Here is an 18,041-nt window from a genome sequence, read left to right as displayed (position 1 = left end):
CATGTATAACAAACTGGAGGTGCAGGCAGGGAGGGTGTACCAGAAGAAGTCTATTCAATTACATTATTCTAATCATCCTTTTTAAATCTTGCAAATGTAGTACACTCCTGTCCAGGTGGCGGCGCTGCTGCGCTTATAACCAGATCTGTAAACTGCAGAAAGCTGCACGCATCTCGTCTCGGAAGTTTGGAGTCTCCGTTGAAAGTTTGTCCTGCCGTCGTTGTGTGCGGACATGTCGGGCTGCAGGCTGATGAGAGCCGTCAGAGTGAGTGAGTTCGGAGCTCCGTCGGTGCTCAGACTCTGCTCGGATGTGCCTGTCCCACAGCCTGGACACAGACAGGTGAGACGGAGGCTGACTGGATCAACACCACACAGTCTGCTGGTGGAAGTTCAGCCACAGTAGAAAACAACAACTGCAATAACCGCCCTTATTGCGTAAGAGCAGTTTCGGGAAGCTTACTTTCGAAATGGCTCACAGACTTCGATTTATAACAGCTTCAAATGTAATAAGCAATGTAACTATTTTAACAACTTAATTATAATAATGTAAGTGTAACTTACTACGTTTGGTTAATTTTATAATGCATGTTTCCCCCTACTGAAAACAGTAGGCTACTCAACTCTGATTACTGTCAAACTCTAATTCTTTCAATGTAACTTGAATTAAGGTGAAAACCAAGCAAAACAATGAATGTTATATTCTGCATATAATCTTTTTACTGAATGGAATATATTTGGATGTAACCCCTTTGCAATAGGGTTGGGTACCGAAAACCGGTGCCGGTATGGTACCGGTTCCTATACGACCGGTATCTACCGGACCGAAATGCAACGCAGATTTCGGTGCTTCCTTTCGGTGCCTGAGCCGATTGAAATACTTTTTTTACACTACTCTGATGACTCCATCCTAGGTTAGCTCGTCCTAGGCCTCTGCTCCTCACTCATAATATTATTACAACCGGACGAGCCGTGCGCGCTTAGAAACAAACCCCTCCATCATTCTGACGAAGCTTCGGCCATGATTTATTGAAAAAAAACAAAGAACGAGATCTGTCATATGGCTGGCAGGCTACTGACTTCCTCCATCGACATCCGGGTACTTTGCGCTGCCGCTCATAAGCACAACAACACAGGCACGCGAAACCTTCTTCTTCTTCTTCTTCTTTGAGGTGTAGTGGAGGTTGGCAAACGACGAATTGGAGCATTACCGCCACCAACTGGTAAAATTAAATTAGTGAGGACAGGTGTTGTATTTTGCTCATATTTCTGCATAAGAATTTCTGAAGTCTGAAGCTGTAGTGTGTGTACAGAGTGTGTGTGTTTTGTATTTATTTATATTCATTTAAGTATACTGTTAACAGTTAATATATTGTTCATAGTTTGAAGTTAAAAAGTTTGAAGCTGTAGTTTGAAGCCAAGTGTTTTGTATTTATGTGTATTTATAGTATACTTTAAACAGTTAATATATTGTTCAATTTGAAGAAAAAAGCATCGGTTCAGGCACCGGTATCGTTTTAAAAGTATAGTTTTAGCACCGGTATTGGAAAAAACCCAAACGATACCCATCCCTCTTTAGCAGTGGCGGGCCGTGCATTTTATGCCTGGGTCTTCTGTGCTGTCCTACTACAGTTGAACAGCTACGGTGCAGATACATGAATCTGTGCATGACGGGACGCTGTCGGGTTTCTCCAAAAGTTTTCAAAAGCACCGTAGTGTCCTGCCGTGCTATGGCGTCCTTGGGTTAGCGTAGCATAGCTCCAAACACCAAGATGCTCAGTTCAAATGAAACACATTCCCAGCCAAAAGATGTGCAACGCTGTCAGCTAGACAGCTGTGCAATGAGAAAATAAGCTAATTGGAAAAAAAATTATAATACATGTTGTGTATTTATGAAAAATGATTAAATTATAATATAGCTCTAACTTTGTAATTCTGTTTAGGCCAGCAGATCAGGCTTAGCTGGCCCTGACGGCCCACCACTGCCCTTTAAAACCAAGTGGTATTGTGAAGTGGATTGAACATTAAATACCAAAAATCAATCTGTAACTTGTCTTTGTGTGAAAGGTTTCTGGTGTCGGTCTGGTAGGCTGGGCTTCACCTTTTGAAAGATGAGCCATGCACATGTTTCTGTATCAATATACTTTCAAATGCATAAACACGGTCACTAATGTACATTCGTATTGGGGTGCACAGCCCACAGACTGGCAATAAAGCCAACAGAGTGCAGGTCATGAATATAAAAAAGCAATAAATATGAGATATTGTTATTTATAAGGATTAAATTGAGCTGCTGAACAATTGCAATTGAACTGAGGAAACATGCATCATCAGTTGTGCTTGGCCTTTGGATATGGATATGTCCTTTTTTTTTCTCGTGTCCCCATAATTATTTTCTGCACATATATCCTTCCATCTACAGCTCGACCATGTCTCTCTCTCTGCAGGTATTGATTCGTGTCCATGCCTGCGGAGTGAACCCCATGGAAACCTACATCCGGGCTGGTACGTACCCCCTTAAGCCGCCCCTGCCATACACACCGGGCACAGACGTAGCCGGAGTGGTGGAAACTGTTGGAGAAGGAGTGACCGCAGTAAAGGTCTGAGAAAAAACACACACACACAACAAAAAACAGAAGTAACGGTGGACCTCATAGTTGACCTTATCCACGGTTTCAATGCAACTACAGTAAATCCATTCCACGTGTGTGGTGTGCAGGCAGGAGACCGTGTGTTCACCATCGCCACAGAGTCCGGAGGTTATGCAGAGTACACTGTGGCAGCCGACCAGTGTGTCCACAAGCTGCCCGATGCTTTACACTTCACCCAGGGTGCAGCCATAGGGATCCCCTACTTCACCGCCTACAGGGCTCTGCTTCACAAGTAAGACCTCAGCGCTCAACCTGCATTCTTTCATTTCACTCCTTTTTTTTTTTACTTCCATTTGTGCACTGTGATTCAGCTTTTTGAGGTGGAACCAGCTTCCACTAGAACAGGAAAATGCTGAAAATAGTCCCGAACAAATACACCTACCTGTAGTTATGTGTGTTGAAAGCATAGACTGTATATAAGAAGGGGATGACGTCTCCTGTTTGTGGACTGCATTCCTGAATCCTTGAGCATGGCATTTAGCCGTTGGTTTTTTGCAACCACAAGTGACAGGAGAAGGTGGAGCTAAGAACAACCGGAAACTCATTTTTAGTCAACCAAATAGTTACAATTTCCTTTCATGATCTAAAAACACATTGAAAGGGTTAAAGTTGTAAGACGAAAACACAGACAACTCCCAGACCGGACAACGCTCTGGTAGAGACCTGTCAATCACTGTGTAGCCCCGCCCTAAAGCATCCCCTGCTCTATGGTCTGACTCTAAATGGAGCATCATTTACTAAATGAACATCATGCTGTATTGAAGACTTGAAACTAGAGATTGAGACCATAAACTCATGTTTACAATGTTTACTGAGGTAATAAATCAAGAGAGAAGTAGAGTCACTGACTCATAGACTTCATACAACCAGAGGAGTCGCCCCCTGATGGCCATTAGAGAGAATGCAGCTTTAAGACACTCCCCCAATGGCTTTTTAAAAAATGAAACGACAGCATGTATTTGTGAACCGTTCTTGAAGAGGTCTCAGGGTCGAGTGGGGAAGTCAGAGGGTATTGGCATTGTTGGTTTTAACCTTTGCAAAGGATTTGTTTACAATAAGTCAAATATACAACAACACCAGACTTACACTTTAAACAAGCCAGTCGAACAGATGTCATGACTCAAATGTGTTTTTACTGATGTGTGTTGCAGAGCCCACGCCAAAGCTGGAGAGACCGTCCTCATCCATGGAGGCAGTGGAGGGGTGACATTTTTTGTTTCTTCTTTTCTAATTATATATGGTGTCCCTAGGGTGGCGCAGTGCAAAAGAGAGCGTAAAACAGGCACAATCAGACAGTATAAACAAAATAAAGGTTTATTGGTCCGTCCCACTGGCAGTTCCTTTCACTCAAAAATCACAAATCAAAAAAAAGCCCATGAATAAACATAAAGCGTCCCGGAGGAGGAAGTCGTTTCTTCACCAAAAAAGTAATCCAACCCTGCAAAGTCCTTGGTATCTGTTCCTCCATGTTCGTCCTCTCTCCTACTCCGGGCCCAACTCCTCTCGCAGTGGTGCGACCCCCTCTGCCCTTTATTCAGTTTCCCAGCCCTGCCTCAATTAGGGGCCTTAAGCACCTGCAGCTGGGTGCCTGATGAGGCAGTCTGGGAGCTGTAGTCTCTAGCCCGGTGGCCATTTTGGGTTGTGGGCACTGATCCTGGGTGAGGATGTAGCGCCCCTCCACAACCTGTCCCCTTGTGATGCCACAATGTGAATATACATTTTAAATTCAAATGGTTTACACATCCTCATTGCATGTAATTGTGTGTGCGTGTATGTTTAGGTCGGTGTGGCAGCGTGCCAGCTGTCCCGTGCTCTGGGTCTCAAGGTGTTGGGGACGGCAGGGACGCCGGAGGGACTGAAGCTGGTCCTCAACAACGGAGCTCACCTGGCCTTTAATCACAGGGAAGAGGGCTACACAGACAAAATCATGGTACACACACACACACACTCCCCAGAAACACAAGAAGGAAAGGAACTCGTCATGAACGAAGCACGTTTAAACATTTAATCACCTTTTTATTCCTTGTTTCTTAGTTCTGTCAGATGTTTCAGTGGTGGTTACAGGGATATGAACTGTGTGTGTGTGTGTGTGTGTTGTGTGTTCTAGGAAGCCACAGAGGGCAGAGGCATCGATGTGATAGTAGAGATGCTGTCAAATGTCAACCTCAGTAAAGACCTCAAGATGTTGGCCTTGGGAGGACGTGTTACGGTCAGTAAGACTCCAGTCCAGTGCTATTTATCAGTCTGAATAGCTTGGTGTGAGCTGTCTCGTAGAGACACCAAAATAATCCAGATTGATGAACAGCACTACAGGTAAGAGGGTGATTTTGGGCTGAACTGTCCCTTTTAAGAGAAGCACAAAAATGCAGAGAGATAATGCTTAAGCTAAGAGAAGGGGCGGGGTTGACCCTGTTGCAACGGATGACATCATGTCTACACTGATTGGTTCACAGTGGCAGTGACTGAGAAATGAAATATTCATCAGTATACAGGGGCAGCGAGGAACACTCTAGATCACATTTGTTCAAATTTTGACTCTGGAATCCTCTCGACTTCCTCCAACTTCTCTCGGGGAGCCGAGGAGCTACTTTTAGCGCTGCAATGCCTCGTGAATTACTCTTCGACCAAAAAGTTAGGACTGACACAGCCTTTATTTTTCCACCAGTTAGGAGCTACTTTTAGCCAGAGGGTGGTTTGTGAAAACGACCCCTAGACTTCTGTAGCTAGGCCCTACTACCCAGAGTAGAAGCTGTATCCCAGTGTAGCTCGTTCCTGTGCCTGCCTTCATACGCTCTTATCTCTCTCCTTCATTGTAGATCATTGGCTGCAGAGGCTCCATAGAGATCGACCCCAGAGACACCATGGCTAAGGAGAGCAGCATCATGGGAGTGGTCCTTTCCTTCGCTACACCGGTACGAAGCAGTGGCATCACACAAGCCGTCCTGATACAATGTTTACATAAATGTTCGTATGTTTCCTCCCTCCCTCCCTCCCCTCGCAGGAGGAGAACAAGGAGAGTGCGGCGCTGTTCTACGCGGGGATGGAAGCTGGTTGGCTGCGTCCAGTGGTCGGCTCCCAGTATCCGCTCACCGAGGCTGCCCAGGCCCACCATGATATCATTGAGTGTCCTGGGGCTGCTGGGAAGAGAGTCCTGGTCGTGGGATGATGTGATCATAGCACAGGTTTTGGCTGTTAATAATAAGGAAAAAAGTCAAGAACGTAAATAAAATAAATTGATGAAAAAAATGACATTTTTGGAATCATTTTGTGATCCGAATAAACAAGATTGGTATTTGGGTAAAAGGAAGTAATAGAAAGGACTAACATTAAAAGCTCATATCTGAGAGGAGTCAAACATGACATCTGTGCCTCTCAGGTGACAGCGGTCTCTACTGAGCATGCTCCAGAGAGGGCCAGGTAACTTAAGCTAGACACACACAGTATCTGCTGCAGCGCTGTAGCAAGAGGTAAATGATGGCGCTCCTAGTTTAAGTCTCCCTACAGACGACTGTCCCCCGGGTCCTCAGATCATTCTTATGGATTAATATGGAAGTGGAGTGTACCATGTCGCCCGCAGGGGGGGACCTTTGGGTTCTGTTCAACAGGTGAGCAGTTTGTAATAGCTTTTAAATGATCCCGCACTCTGATCAGTATTTCTTTGGTTTAGGTGTATACAGTAGATGTTCATAAACTGAAGCCAGGCAGAAAGCAAACCAAGAGAACTGGTGCTCTCTCTGATGTCTTGTGGTGAATGCTAATCAGCTGTGGGTATATCTTGCTCCTTTATTGACATGTTAGTCACAGGCTTGCTGGGGATCATTCAACTAGGATGAGGTTATAGTTTGACAGAAAAATAAATACAAATAAACATTTCAATCGACTGTCTACTAGAGAAATGTCTGAAACAGCTTGTGGACCACACGGTAGTGAGACTCACTCATGAAATGGTTTGCGTGAGTCAGTAGTTTTCAACTGACACAACTGATGAGGATTTCTAAGGTCAGACATCTAGTGTAAACCAAGGCTGGATGACTTACTGCCCTGGGGCCCCAGACCCTCAGGGGCCTGAAAGGGCTTTTGTGTGGAAATTTGATTCATTGATGATACAGTTTTGTTTGATATTATGCACCACGTATGCATAATTAAACAATGGTAATCACCATCAGGTGGGTAATGCATTTTCTGTTTTTTTCAATACCTTGAATATTTCAGTTGATATCTGGCTCTTTAGCGAGATGTTTCACTTTCAAGCTGCTAACTTTCTGTCCTTTGGAGCTAACGTTAGCCAGGTAGTGTTTTGTGGCTAATTATGATTTTCTATTGAGTGTTGATGAGAACATTATACTCAGCCACACGGGTTGATTGCTAACAGGCACCAACAGGCACCGGCTGAGGGGTCCAAGCAGTCACAAGGCTCCCGGGCTTCACATGCAAAATGTCTGAGAGAAACTCCAAAGAGATGCAAAACAACTGCAAAGAGACACGAAACAACCACAAAGAAATGCAAAATGTCCACATTTGATTCAAGTGTATTTTTAAGATTATTACTTCAAATGCTGAATTGCTGAGTACTGCAGGTTTAAGCTGTGTGTGACTTTATGTGTTTTCAGCAGCGATACTTCTTGTCATTTGAGGTGAAGTTGCTCAAAGTCTGTCGGCACATAACACCATCGTGCTCTGTTCTCTGGTCGTTCATGTTCACATTCTCTCCATCCACTCTGGTTTGTGGATGTAATGCAAACATTAGCTGCTGTTGTGGAGTAGCTCGTATTTGTGCATCAGAGGACAGCTCACTAGAGGTAAGTCCATTAGGAAAAGAGCTTTAGCAGAAACATGATAGGCGTCATTCTGCTACAAAGACTGGCTGTCATCCATCAGTCAGCATCCTCTGGGGACAACCTCACCCCACTACACACGTCCGTTCATTGCCAACACATTTATCCCGTGTGTTTGCCTAGCAACTCCGAGCAAACGCTGAACAAACGGGACAACTGAGGTTGGCAGACGTTGGTCCAAGGACACTCTGAGGTCTCTGATAGGGCTCCAGAAGGCCCCAAGCCATCTGACTTCATGTCAGTTTCATTTTAATCTTTACAAACTAAATTCACATGTTCAAATGACAGACGTCACAATCTGTTCCTGCCAATCTTTAGCCAAGACCATTTATTACATATAAAACTGTCAATCCATGTGCGCAAGATATGTTGCAGCAGTGGCAAAAGCGATTGAAAAGACTTCTCATATTGTCATGGGCCGTCCACTGGAAGTACACACGCACCATGGCGTGGCGGCATTTCTGATGAGTAAAGAATTCACGTTCAGTGCCGCAAGGAAAACGAAGATTCAACACACTTGCACCATGCCACACGTCACCTTTGTGCCAGCCACAAGAAATATGGCGGCTAACTTCACGGATGGACAACCACATGTGTGCGAGGAAGTTGCAGTACAAGAAAACAAATTGAGATCGGATCTCCAGAACACTCCCCACCTCACAGCTGAAGCCTGGCTGTACACGGATGGTTGCTGCTACAAAGGAGAAGAAGGGAACATTGCATCCTATGCAGTGGTGGAACAGAAGAGTGATGGCTACCACCAAACAGTGGAGTCAGGGATACTGCCACAACCCGCTTCAGCACAACTAGCGGAAGTGGAAGCACTGATTCAGGCTCTGAAGTGGAGCACGGACAAAATTGTAAATATCTTCACAGACTCGGCTTACGCCCATGGAGCGGCCCACATCGATGGCCCTGTATGGCGAAGACGAAATTTCACCACTTCAAATGACCACCCCATAAAACACGAAGCAGCTATGAGAAGGCTGGTAGAAGCAATCCAACTACCAAAGGGGGTGGCCATCATGAAATGCAAAGGACATGACACAATCAAATCACGAATCAGCGCCGGTAATGACGCGGCAGACAGAGCAGCCAAGAAAACTGGAGGCTACACACCTCGCCAAATGGTTATGAAGCCAACATCCGGTCCACCTGAGCTCACCATCGAGCACATCAAAGATCATCAACAGAAAGCAGGACCTTATGAATGGTCTGAATGGACACGAAAAGGAGCCTCAAAAGACAAAGAAGGTCTGTGGAGAGCCCACGACGGCAGAGTGGTTGCCTCAGCAGAACTGTGTGCAGCACTCCTACCAGGGGCCCACGGACCTACACACGAGGGAAAGAAACGGACATTGGAAAATTTAAAACAACTATGGTGGCATCCGCACATGGAAGCGATATCTTTCCTCTTCTGCGATGAATGTCAAATTTGTGGCAATCACAACCCAAGAAAACCATTCAAGACACCGATGGGATCTTATCCCGTGCCCTCAGCCTGTTTCCAAGACATCAGCATAGATTATACAGATATGGGACCAGAGAACAGAGTGCAGGGAAAGAGGTACATCTTGGTAATGGTAGACAGATTTTCAAGATGGGTGGAAGCAATTCCCACCAAGAGAGAAGACGCGCAGACAGTTGTAAAGTGGCTGCAGACAGAACTGATTCCCCGTTACGGAGTGCCGAGATGCATCCGCTCCGATAACGGATCACACTTTAGCAACACCATGCTCGCACAGGTAGAGCAATTTCTGGGAATCACACACCGATTCGGGTCAGTCTGTCACCCGCAATCTCAGGGCCTGGTGGAACGAGCGAATCAGACCCTTAAGGCCAAAATTGCCAAAGTTTGCGCGGGCTCCAAATTAACATGGGTTGAGGCCCTGCCCCTGGCCCTTATGGCCATGAGGTCTGGAAAAGGGGGAGAAACACATCTCTCCCCACACGAGATCATGACTGGCCGGCCGATGCCAGGTCCACCCAGAGATGGAGGTCATATGCCACCTCTGGATGTACAGCAGATTGAAATGTCTGACTATATGAGTGCCCTAACTTCTCTTACTGAGGCTCTCTCCAAACAGATCGAGAGGACTCGAGCAGTACCTGAATCAGCGGCAGCTGGAAAGCAGATACAAGTAGGTGATTGGGTCAGGGTCAAGGTTCACAAGCGCAAGTGTACTGACCCCAGGTGGACTGGGCCGTACGAGGTGAAGGAGGTTACTTCACACTCGGTTCAGGTCAAGGGCAAATCAGGCGCCCCTTGGCACCACCTGACACACTGTGTCCCAGCACCGGTACCAACCAGAACACTGGGAGAAATTCGCACTAATTTGGAAAATGCATCGGGAACTTAGACGCTGTCTAGGGGACCCTTGTGCAAACCCCGCCGACCGAGGTCGGCAGCGCCTCACCTGGAAAGGGGTGGGAAGAAAACTATAATGGGGGGGTATGGGCATATTTGTTGCCTTACTGATCTGGGGATCAGAAACCAAGTATCAGACACACCAGCACACATCTAATTCAACTGCCCCTCCTCCCTCTCCATCCCCGAATCAGACACACACCCGAACTATACATTGCACCCCACCAGCTTCCGATCCAGACGATTCGGATAGGGACCTAAACATCGAGTTACAGCCATTGAATGAGTAGTTCCAAAACATAGAATTCACACCAAGCAGGTGTGAAAAGGGGGATTTGTAAATAAAATATACATTCATTCAATGTTAAACACAGCTTATACGCGGATATGTGAGTTCTAGTGCACGAAGGTCAAAAACTCCAGGCGGGGCACTCTAGCGCTCGCCTGAACAAAGTGGAAAATACGAGAACTCTGAAGGATAGCCTTTGCCCCAGTTAAATGTCACATAGTCTTACAGAGAACTAGTTTCAACTGCCTGCTCCATCTTAGAGATAGAAAGAGGCGCCCTAGCATATCTAGCGCCTAGCTTATCTTGTCGGCCGAACATAACAATATGCTGTTACATCAACATTTCACACACACTGACGTTCCAGAGAAGGCGGGACCCGGACGTGAGCCAGTGTGGGCGGAGATGCCCAGTGCTCCAACAGGCTGTCTGAAAGATAGAAACAGATCCGCCTCCTACTTTGTATTCAACCAATAGGCTTCCATCCGAAGAACCTATTCACGGCTGGCGCACTCTGTCTAAGCGCCTTTTAGCTTTTCATTCGCTCCTACAGAGTGAACTTTTCTAGGTCCGTGCACGTTTAACTGCTGGACATAATACTTCTGTTACAAATAAATGTTATTGCTTGAATTGAGCTAAACGCCTCGACCTAAGTCTGTTCACCTGAGTTTTCTCCTCAACATGAGTTTTATTCTCAACAAGAGAGAGAGATAGTTTGGAGAGTTAGGAGAGTGAGGAGAGAAGGATAGGTGATAAGATGGAGCCAGCTAGGAAGAGGAGGATTTCCCCTGTGTGGGAACACTTTGATTTGATAACTCCTAATAAGGTAAGCTAAATCTAACTCTATTTCAGACACATTAGGTTTGCTTATCAAGAACTGTATTTTTCACAGTTTCTTATTTTATTCAAAGGTGAGGTGTTTATTGTGCTCCAAGGAGTTGGGGTACAATAACAACACCTCATCCATGCTAAGGCATTACCGTGCCTTGCATGAGAATAAGGAGGAAACTGGAGCTTCACCCAGCCATGGTAAGTCATTACAATATTACAAATGCACCATCACAATTTTTCCCTGTTCACTTTTGTTTATTGTGCAAATAAAGACAGGTAACAGACACTGTATTTATTCTCTTTTAACCAGCCACCAGAAAACAAGAGCTGGATGAAGCTCTCGTCTCCATGATAGTGAAGGACACACAGCCCTTCAGTATTGTGGATGATGTTGGATTCAGGGCGTTTGTGTCCAAACTGGATGCCGATTTAAAGTAATAGGATTGTCCAGCCAAACAAAAGCCACCGAAGCAATAAAACGACTGACCTCCGAGTGTGCCACCATTATACGGTCAAAACAAAGCAGAGAGGAAATCCCCCAGGCTTCCACCTCTCATGATGTCACAGGAGGTAATCTATTATTTTACATTTTGAGATCAATTATTCCGATGAGAACACTTTGTAACATGATCTGTGGTTTCCTCTAAGGTAGCAAACTGTGGCATCGTTTAGACACCAGCGTCATGGAGGCACGGAAGACTCAAAATGTAACAGCAGATGCCACTGTGGAGGTCCAGCGCTACCTTTCCGAGCCAAATATAAGCAGGCTGGAAAAGCCTCTGGAGTACTGGGAGAAGCAAAAATTCCTGTATGAAAATTTATATAGACTTGCTCTTGCGTTTTTGTGCACGCCAGCATCTTCTGTACCCTGTGAAAGGGTGTTTTCAAAGGCCGGAGAGGTCGTGTCAAAAAAAGGAATCGTTTAAAACCAAAAACTGTTGAGAAACTGTTATTTCTGAATAAAAATGAATAAAATGTCCCGTGTCCTGTACATCACTGTCCAAGTCACACAAGCATATTCAGTCCCCTCTTCCTAGTTCCACAAGCACTTTCACTGTCTTCTGCCTGCTTAAGCCCATGCCATTTTCCTAAAGTGACATCATAACATTATTACACAACCTGCCATATCATATGATACTCCCATTTTGGGAAAATGTACACACAGAATACATTGAAAAAATATTTAATGATGCACATATGTGATCATTTATGTACAGAAATTATTTGGTCATACATTTTTGTAATTCATAGTCATTCCCAACAGCCATAACAGACACACAAATTCAATGCATCACATTATGTGGTTCAGATACAGCTGCCTGTGATTATACACTTGGCCAGTAGGTGGTATCTTGTGCACATGAAGCTTCGAGAAATGAACCCTTTCTCGAACCAATTGGCTGAAGTGGTTCGATGCCTCATGAGGCTTCATCTCGCCATCACCAGTTAAAGGCAACATAAAAGGCAAGCTTAAACTAACAGAGGTGTCTGAAACCAGTCAATCAAGAACCATATGGGTGTCTCAGGCAGGAGACAGGGACCAACTGAGACTATAGAGGGTTTTTAAAAGAGTGCACTGGCACAAAGGGCCCATGTGTTGCTGATGAGCTCAGGTGTTTCCACTCTGCTGATGACCCTTTGCCACGCCCACCTCAAAAAAGGTAAAAGGGAGCTGCCACACAAGACTGGCACAGGAATCCCAACTTTGCAGACTGGTCAAGTAAAGAACCGTAACTTATCTCTGAAGATGGTCACCATGCTGGTTTTTCTTCTGGCTTTAGTTGGAGCGGCATCTTCAGAACTCCCACACAGAAGGCGGTGTGACCCGGAGCAAGGACAAGAAACGCAGACTCTTTGCTCAAATTACAAAAACGTTTTACACCTCGATGATGTTCAGACAAAACTTGAAGAGAACCAAATGCTGCTGCGAGAGAGGATTGATTCTATGGAAGGTAGGACCAGACTGCAGCTTGATTCTGCAAACGGCAACATCAGTGCGCTTGAAAGGTTGGTGGCGAACGTTTCGAACGCCCAAAAGGACCTAGGAAGGATGGTGTCACAAACTGAGATGGAGTTGAGAGATGCAAAGACAAAGCTGGAGGAACAGGACGTTGACATTGCCAGCCTGACGAGAGACGTTGGAGAACTGGTCAAACACGGGGAGAGAGTCGGGGGAAAGATCAATGAGATTGAGGAGAGACTTGATACAACTGAGAGGCAGTTAATGGCGAGGAAAGAGAAACTTGAAAATCTGGAGTCAGAAACTGGGGCTGCGTTCAATGCCACACAGAAACTGCTGAATATGAACAAGAAGGAACTCTCCCACCTTAACTCGACGGGCCGAGAGCTTGAAGTCAAAGTCGAAGCCCTACTGAATCCCACGGAGACGCAACTTGAAGCTAACCTAACGGAAATACAAAATGACAGCGACGGTAAGTTTTACAAGTCTGTATTCTCTTTAAAAAAGGTTTTCAGCAATTGACTGCAAAAATGTCCTTTTGATAATGGCTCAAGCGTTCAGGACAAAACTGAATGATCAAAAGGCTGAAGTTGATGGATTCAGGACTGTTGATGAACAGCTGAAACCAGCAGTGGACCAGCAGAAGGCTGACATCGACGGCTCAAGAGTGACGAGACCGCCCAATCCCTTAACAAAAGCTTTGCTACTTGTACCCCGAAAATAGATAAATACTGACCTGCTGCTTTTTATTAATGTAGACTGTAAAATTGTATGTTTAAAGTAACATTCCTTTTTTTAGAAGAAGAAAAACCCAGAACTGAAGCAAGTGAACTCTCATTAGAGGTGAAGCGCCTTACAGCAGAAGGTAAGGGAAAGTAGAGTAAGTAGTAGTTCAAGATGCTAAACACACAACTGAATTTAACAATGTTTGCATTTCTTTATTCAGTCAACGCCAAGGTGGCCTTTTCTGCAACTATAATCGAAGCCAACGATACGTTCACTGGACCCGGCACGAACAGCACCAACAATATTCTCATCTATAACCGCGTCTTCACAAACGTTGGCTTCGCTTACAACTGTAAAACAGGTATGTTCTAGATGCATAACCTTCAGAAGACTGACCAACGATTAACAGATATGAAAGTATGAGTCTTTAAAATGGAATGCATCCTCCATATTATTGGATATCATATGGGAAACATTGGTTTCGTAATATGGTCAGAACATGGCAGAATCTTCCTACCACGGCCTCTGAAGCATTCCACAAGTTGCTGTTGTGAGAAAACTTTATCTCCCACACTCAGAGCGGATTTAAGAGGACAACGAAAGCTCTCAAGAGGCGTTTAGTTATATCAAAAGCAATAGGTTTATTATCAACAGTTATTCAGCCCAGCAGTTATACGTGCACGGGTCACTAATAGCTTCACTCTCAGAGATCCACCATAAGCACACACTTGAACATAGCAGCGTGATGATTTATGTAGGGTTCCTCTTATGGAAGCCCATTGGTCAAAATCAAAGAAGCAGGCGGAGCGTGTTTGTACACGTAAGCCACCTGGGTGGAGCCTGGACAAATCCGTCCACACTGGCCCGTCCCAGAAGGCGTCGTCATCTGTCAGTGTGTGGTGGAATGTTGTCGACTGCAGGGGGGGGACTGGGTTAATACAGCCCGAGGCTGTTGGGCCTACCCTAAGATGGCGGCACTGCCCTTGTGACGCAGTTAAGCCAGTAACTTTCCACTGCTGCTCCCTCGCCCTACCGTCTCATATGAGTATTGCCTGAGTAACCATTAAAGCTATACAGCTGCTATAAAGCTATTTTATCCCTACTAATTGCAAACAGTAGAAGGTGTAAACTATTACACCTTAAAAGAAATAATTTTCTCAACATTGCCTATAAGGCCATCGAGCTTTAGGGTGTGTTGGTAGGCGATTTTGTTACTTTTAGAATAAAGGTAGTTAATTGTTTTCCCCAGTTTGTAATCTTTATGCTAAGCTAACCAGCTGCATTGCTTTATCTTCATTTTTAACATGCAGATGTAAGAGTGGTATCGATCGTCTCATCTAACTGTGTTAAGAAGTAAGGACAAATGTTTTTCTAACTTATTGACGTCATTGCATTCGCCTCAACAGGCATCTTCACTGCTCGACTGAAAGGCGTTTACCACTTTTCATTCATGACTTTCGGCTACAACGGTCACACTTCGGGAGCCATCCTGGTGAAGAACAGGCATTCCCAAGTGAGCACCTGGGAATCCACCGGCTCCGATAACGGTGACACCACCAGCAACACGGTAATCCTTGAGCTGAGTGTCGGAGAGACCGTCAACGTCATCCTGGGGAAGGATGGGAAAATACATAAAAGTGTCTTCAGTGGGTTCCTCATCTTCCCGACATTGTAGATTTTAGAACAGACTGAGATGCCAAGGTTTTTATTTAGGGACGTGTGTCTCAATCTGTTCTTCTTCCTTTCAGCAATTTCTCATGTAAAATTTAAACATTTTGGAGGATTGTTGAAATGTCAAAAATAAAAGATGAAACAAATGTGTTGTTGTGAAACTGTTTTTGGCTTTCTGTGCATCAAACACCTCGCTACTAGTTAAAGATATTTTTAAAACCCGAGATCAACATATGAACATTAACTCAGTCACTGAAACACTGTATTTCAGTCTTTTCAAGTGATTGATGTCACAATGGGGACATCTGGTGGCACAACAATTGGTATTGCATTTGTATGGAGGAAAAGAGACTCACCATACAAGTGAACTCGCAGCTTTAGTCCTTGCTATTTAGTTCAATATAATAAACATTGACAGCTTTTTAAATGACAGACTCTGCTTCTTAATGTGACAGATTCACTGACCTTTGTAAAGTTGGGTATACTAAAGCTCTGCATAGATGCGCCCTGATACCGTAGGATTTAGGACTCTCGCGATGATCCGACAAAACATGTTCTACTTCAAGGCAAGTTTATTTGTATAGCACATTTCAACAAGGTAATTCAAAGTGCTTCACATAAAACTATTAAAAGCATCAAAACATAAGGCAAAAGAAAAGGAGATTTAAGAACATTCATTAAAACAAACAGTGCAAGAAATAAAATGCAGTAGTAAAATGCAGAAATGCAGGAAATTGATTAGTATATGAATTGAATGTGGTTCAATTCAAGGCAGCAGCAAACAAAAGTCTTCAATCTTGATTTAAATGAGCTGAGGGTCTCAGCAGACCTGCAGCTTTCTTTGTTGGACAGGAAGCCAGTGCAAAGACCTCAGAACTAGAGTGATGTGATCCACCCTCCTGGTCTTAGTGAGGACTCGTGCTGCAGCGTTCTGAATCAGCTGCAGCTTTCTGACGGACTTTTTACAGAGACCTGTAAACACACCGTTACTGTGGTCCAGTCTGCGGAAGATAAATGTGTGGACAAGTTTTCTAATCCTGTTGAGACATAAATCCTCTAATCCTTGATATATTCTTCAGGTGATAGTAGGCTGATTTTGTAATTGTCTTGATATGGCTGTTCAGGTTGAGATCTGAATCCATAACTACACCTAGATTTCTGGCTTGGTTTGTGGGTTTTAACATCAGTGACTGAAGCTGAGCGGTGATTTTCAATTGTTCGTCCTTGGTACCGAAAACAATTACTTCTGTTTTATTTTTGTTTAATTGAAGAAAATTCTGGCACATCCAGTTGTTGATTTGTTCAATGCAGTTACCCAGCCCTTGTATGGGATTATAGTCCCCTGGTGACATAGTTATGCAGATTTGTGTGTCGTCTGCATAATTATGATAACACACTTTGTTGTTTTCCATAATCTGAGCTCGTGGAAGCATGTAGATGTTGAACAGAAGAGGCCCCAGTATTGAACCTTGGGGAACACCACATGTCATTTTAGTCAGCTCCGATGTGTAATGAGCCACAGACACAAAGTATTCTCGGCCCTTCAAGTAGGATTCAAACCAGTTAAGTGCTGTGCCAGAGAGTCCCACCCAGATTTTTAGTCTTTCTAGGAGTATGGCATGGTCGACCGTGTCGAATGCAGCACTGAGATCTAGTAAGACTAATGCTGCGTTCACACCGGTCGCGTTGATTTTTTGACGCACTGCAAAATCGCGTCTAACGCACTGCACAATCGCGTCCAACGCGCCACCGGTCGTGTTCACACCAAACGCCGCAAAATCTCGTAGCGCCGGAGAGGGGGCGTGGTTTATCGTCCTGGAAGCCGTTCACCTGGCCGCCATTTCTTTCCGCTGTCAACCATGAAAGGAATGAGGACAATTGCTGCTTTGTACGTGTTGTGGAAGTCCCTTAAACATCGGAATGCCAAACGCCGTCATGTCTGGTTCATAATATTGTTCAGAGGAGCTCCGTGGATTGTATCGAGCTGTATTCACTGTCTAGCAAGCGACCGGTCGCTGTTTACTACAGCTGTAGGAACACAAAATAAACTTTTTTTTAAATTTTTGAAAAAGTGTGTTGGTAGAATATCCAAGCAGCAGGAGGATGACTTCAGATGTTGTATAATGTCTTCTAGGCTTCTATGGTCGATTGAATGAAATTGTGTCATGATATTTGAATGGATGTTATTCAGAGATCGGGACAACACATATCCTGTGGTTGATGTGGAGGCACTGACTGCTTGTCTAATTTTCTGAATTTTGTCAGTAAAAAAGGAGGCAAATTGATTGCATGCCCAGGTGGATTGGAGTTCAGCAGCTACCGACACTGGAGGGTTTGTTAGCCTGTCGACAGTAGCAAATAAGGCGCGTGTATTGTTCTTGTTTTTGGTTATGATGTCAGAGAAGAATGACTGCCTTGCATTTCTAAGTTCCAAATTATATTTGCGAAGTCTCTCTTTATAGATGTCACAGTGAACCTGGAGATTAGTTTTTCGCCACCTGCGCTCAGCTTTCCGACACTCTAGTTTCTCCATATTGACCAACGTAGCATTTCTCCAAGGAGATCTTTGCTTACCCGAGACAACCTTCACTTCAGTGGGTGCAATGGCATCAATAATATTTTTAACTTTAAAATTGAAGCCATCTACAAGCTCATTGACTGAGAGGCAAGAGAGGGCTGGTGTGGAGGAGAACTTCTGAATAAATAGTTCACTGGT

At 44.6% G+C, this 18,041-nt stretch overlaps 1 protein-coding gene across 1 annotated transcript; it reads left to right on the top strand.

Annotated features, from left to right (window-relative positions):
• The first annotated feature begins 153 nt into the window (after positions 1-153).
• On the top strand, positions 154-5,886 carry LOC306789471 (quinone oxidoreductase-like). Its single transcript, XM_079285437.1, has 8 exons — positions 154-340; positions 2,445-2,597; positions 2,717-2,880; positions 3,800-3,851; positions 4,429-4,578; positions 4,756-4,857; positions 5,465-5,560; positions 5,650-5,886. Exons 1-8 carry the CDS (start codon positions 233-235, stop codon positions 5,812-5,814), a joined length of 990 nt encoding a protein of 329 aa, XP_079141563.1. The 5' UTR covers positions 154-232; the 3' UTR covers positions 5,815-5,886.
• Positions 5,887-18,041: the final 12,155 nt, after the last annotated feature.

This window comes from Melanostigma gelatinosum (assembly GCF_949748355.1).
Source record: "Melanostigma gelatinosum genome assembly, chromosome: 15".
Taxonomy (NCBI): Eukaryota; Metazoa; Chordata; class Actinopteri; order Perciformes; family Zoarcidae; genus Melanostigma; species Melanostigma gelatinosum.
This window is presented reverse-complemented; position numbering and strand designations above follow the sequence as displayed.

What these genes read in the sequence shown, in the direction of transcription:
- LOC306789471 (XM_079285437.1), top strand. Translation starts at nt 233, where the DNA reads ATGTCGGGCTGCAGGCTGATGAGAGCCGTCAGAGTGAGTGAGTTCGGA. An exon ending in CACAGCCTGGACACAGACAG is followed by an intron (nt 341 to 2,444) that starts GTGAGACGGAGG and finishes CTCTCTCTGCAG; the next exon opens with GTATTGATTCGTGTCCATGC. An exon ending in TACAGGGCTCTGCTTCACAA is followed by an intron (nt 2,881 to 3,799) that starts GTAAGACCTCAG and finishes TGTGTGTTGCAG; the next exon opens with AGCCCACGCCAAAGCTGGAG.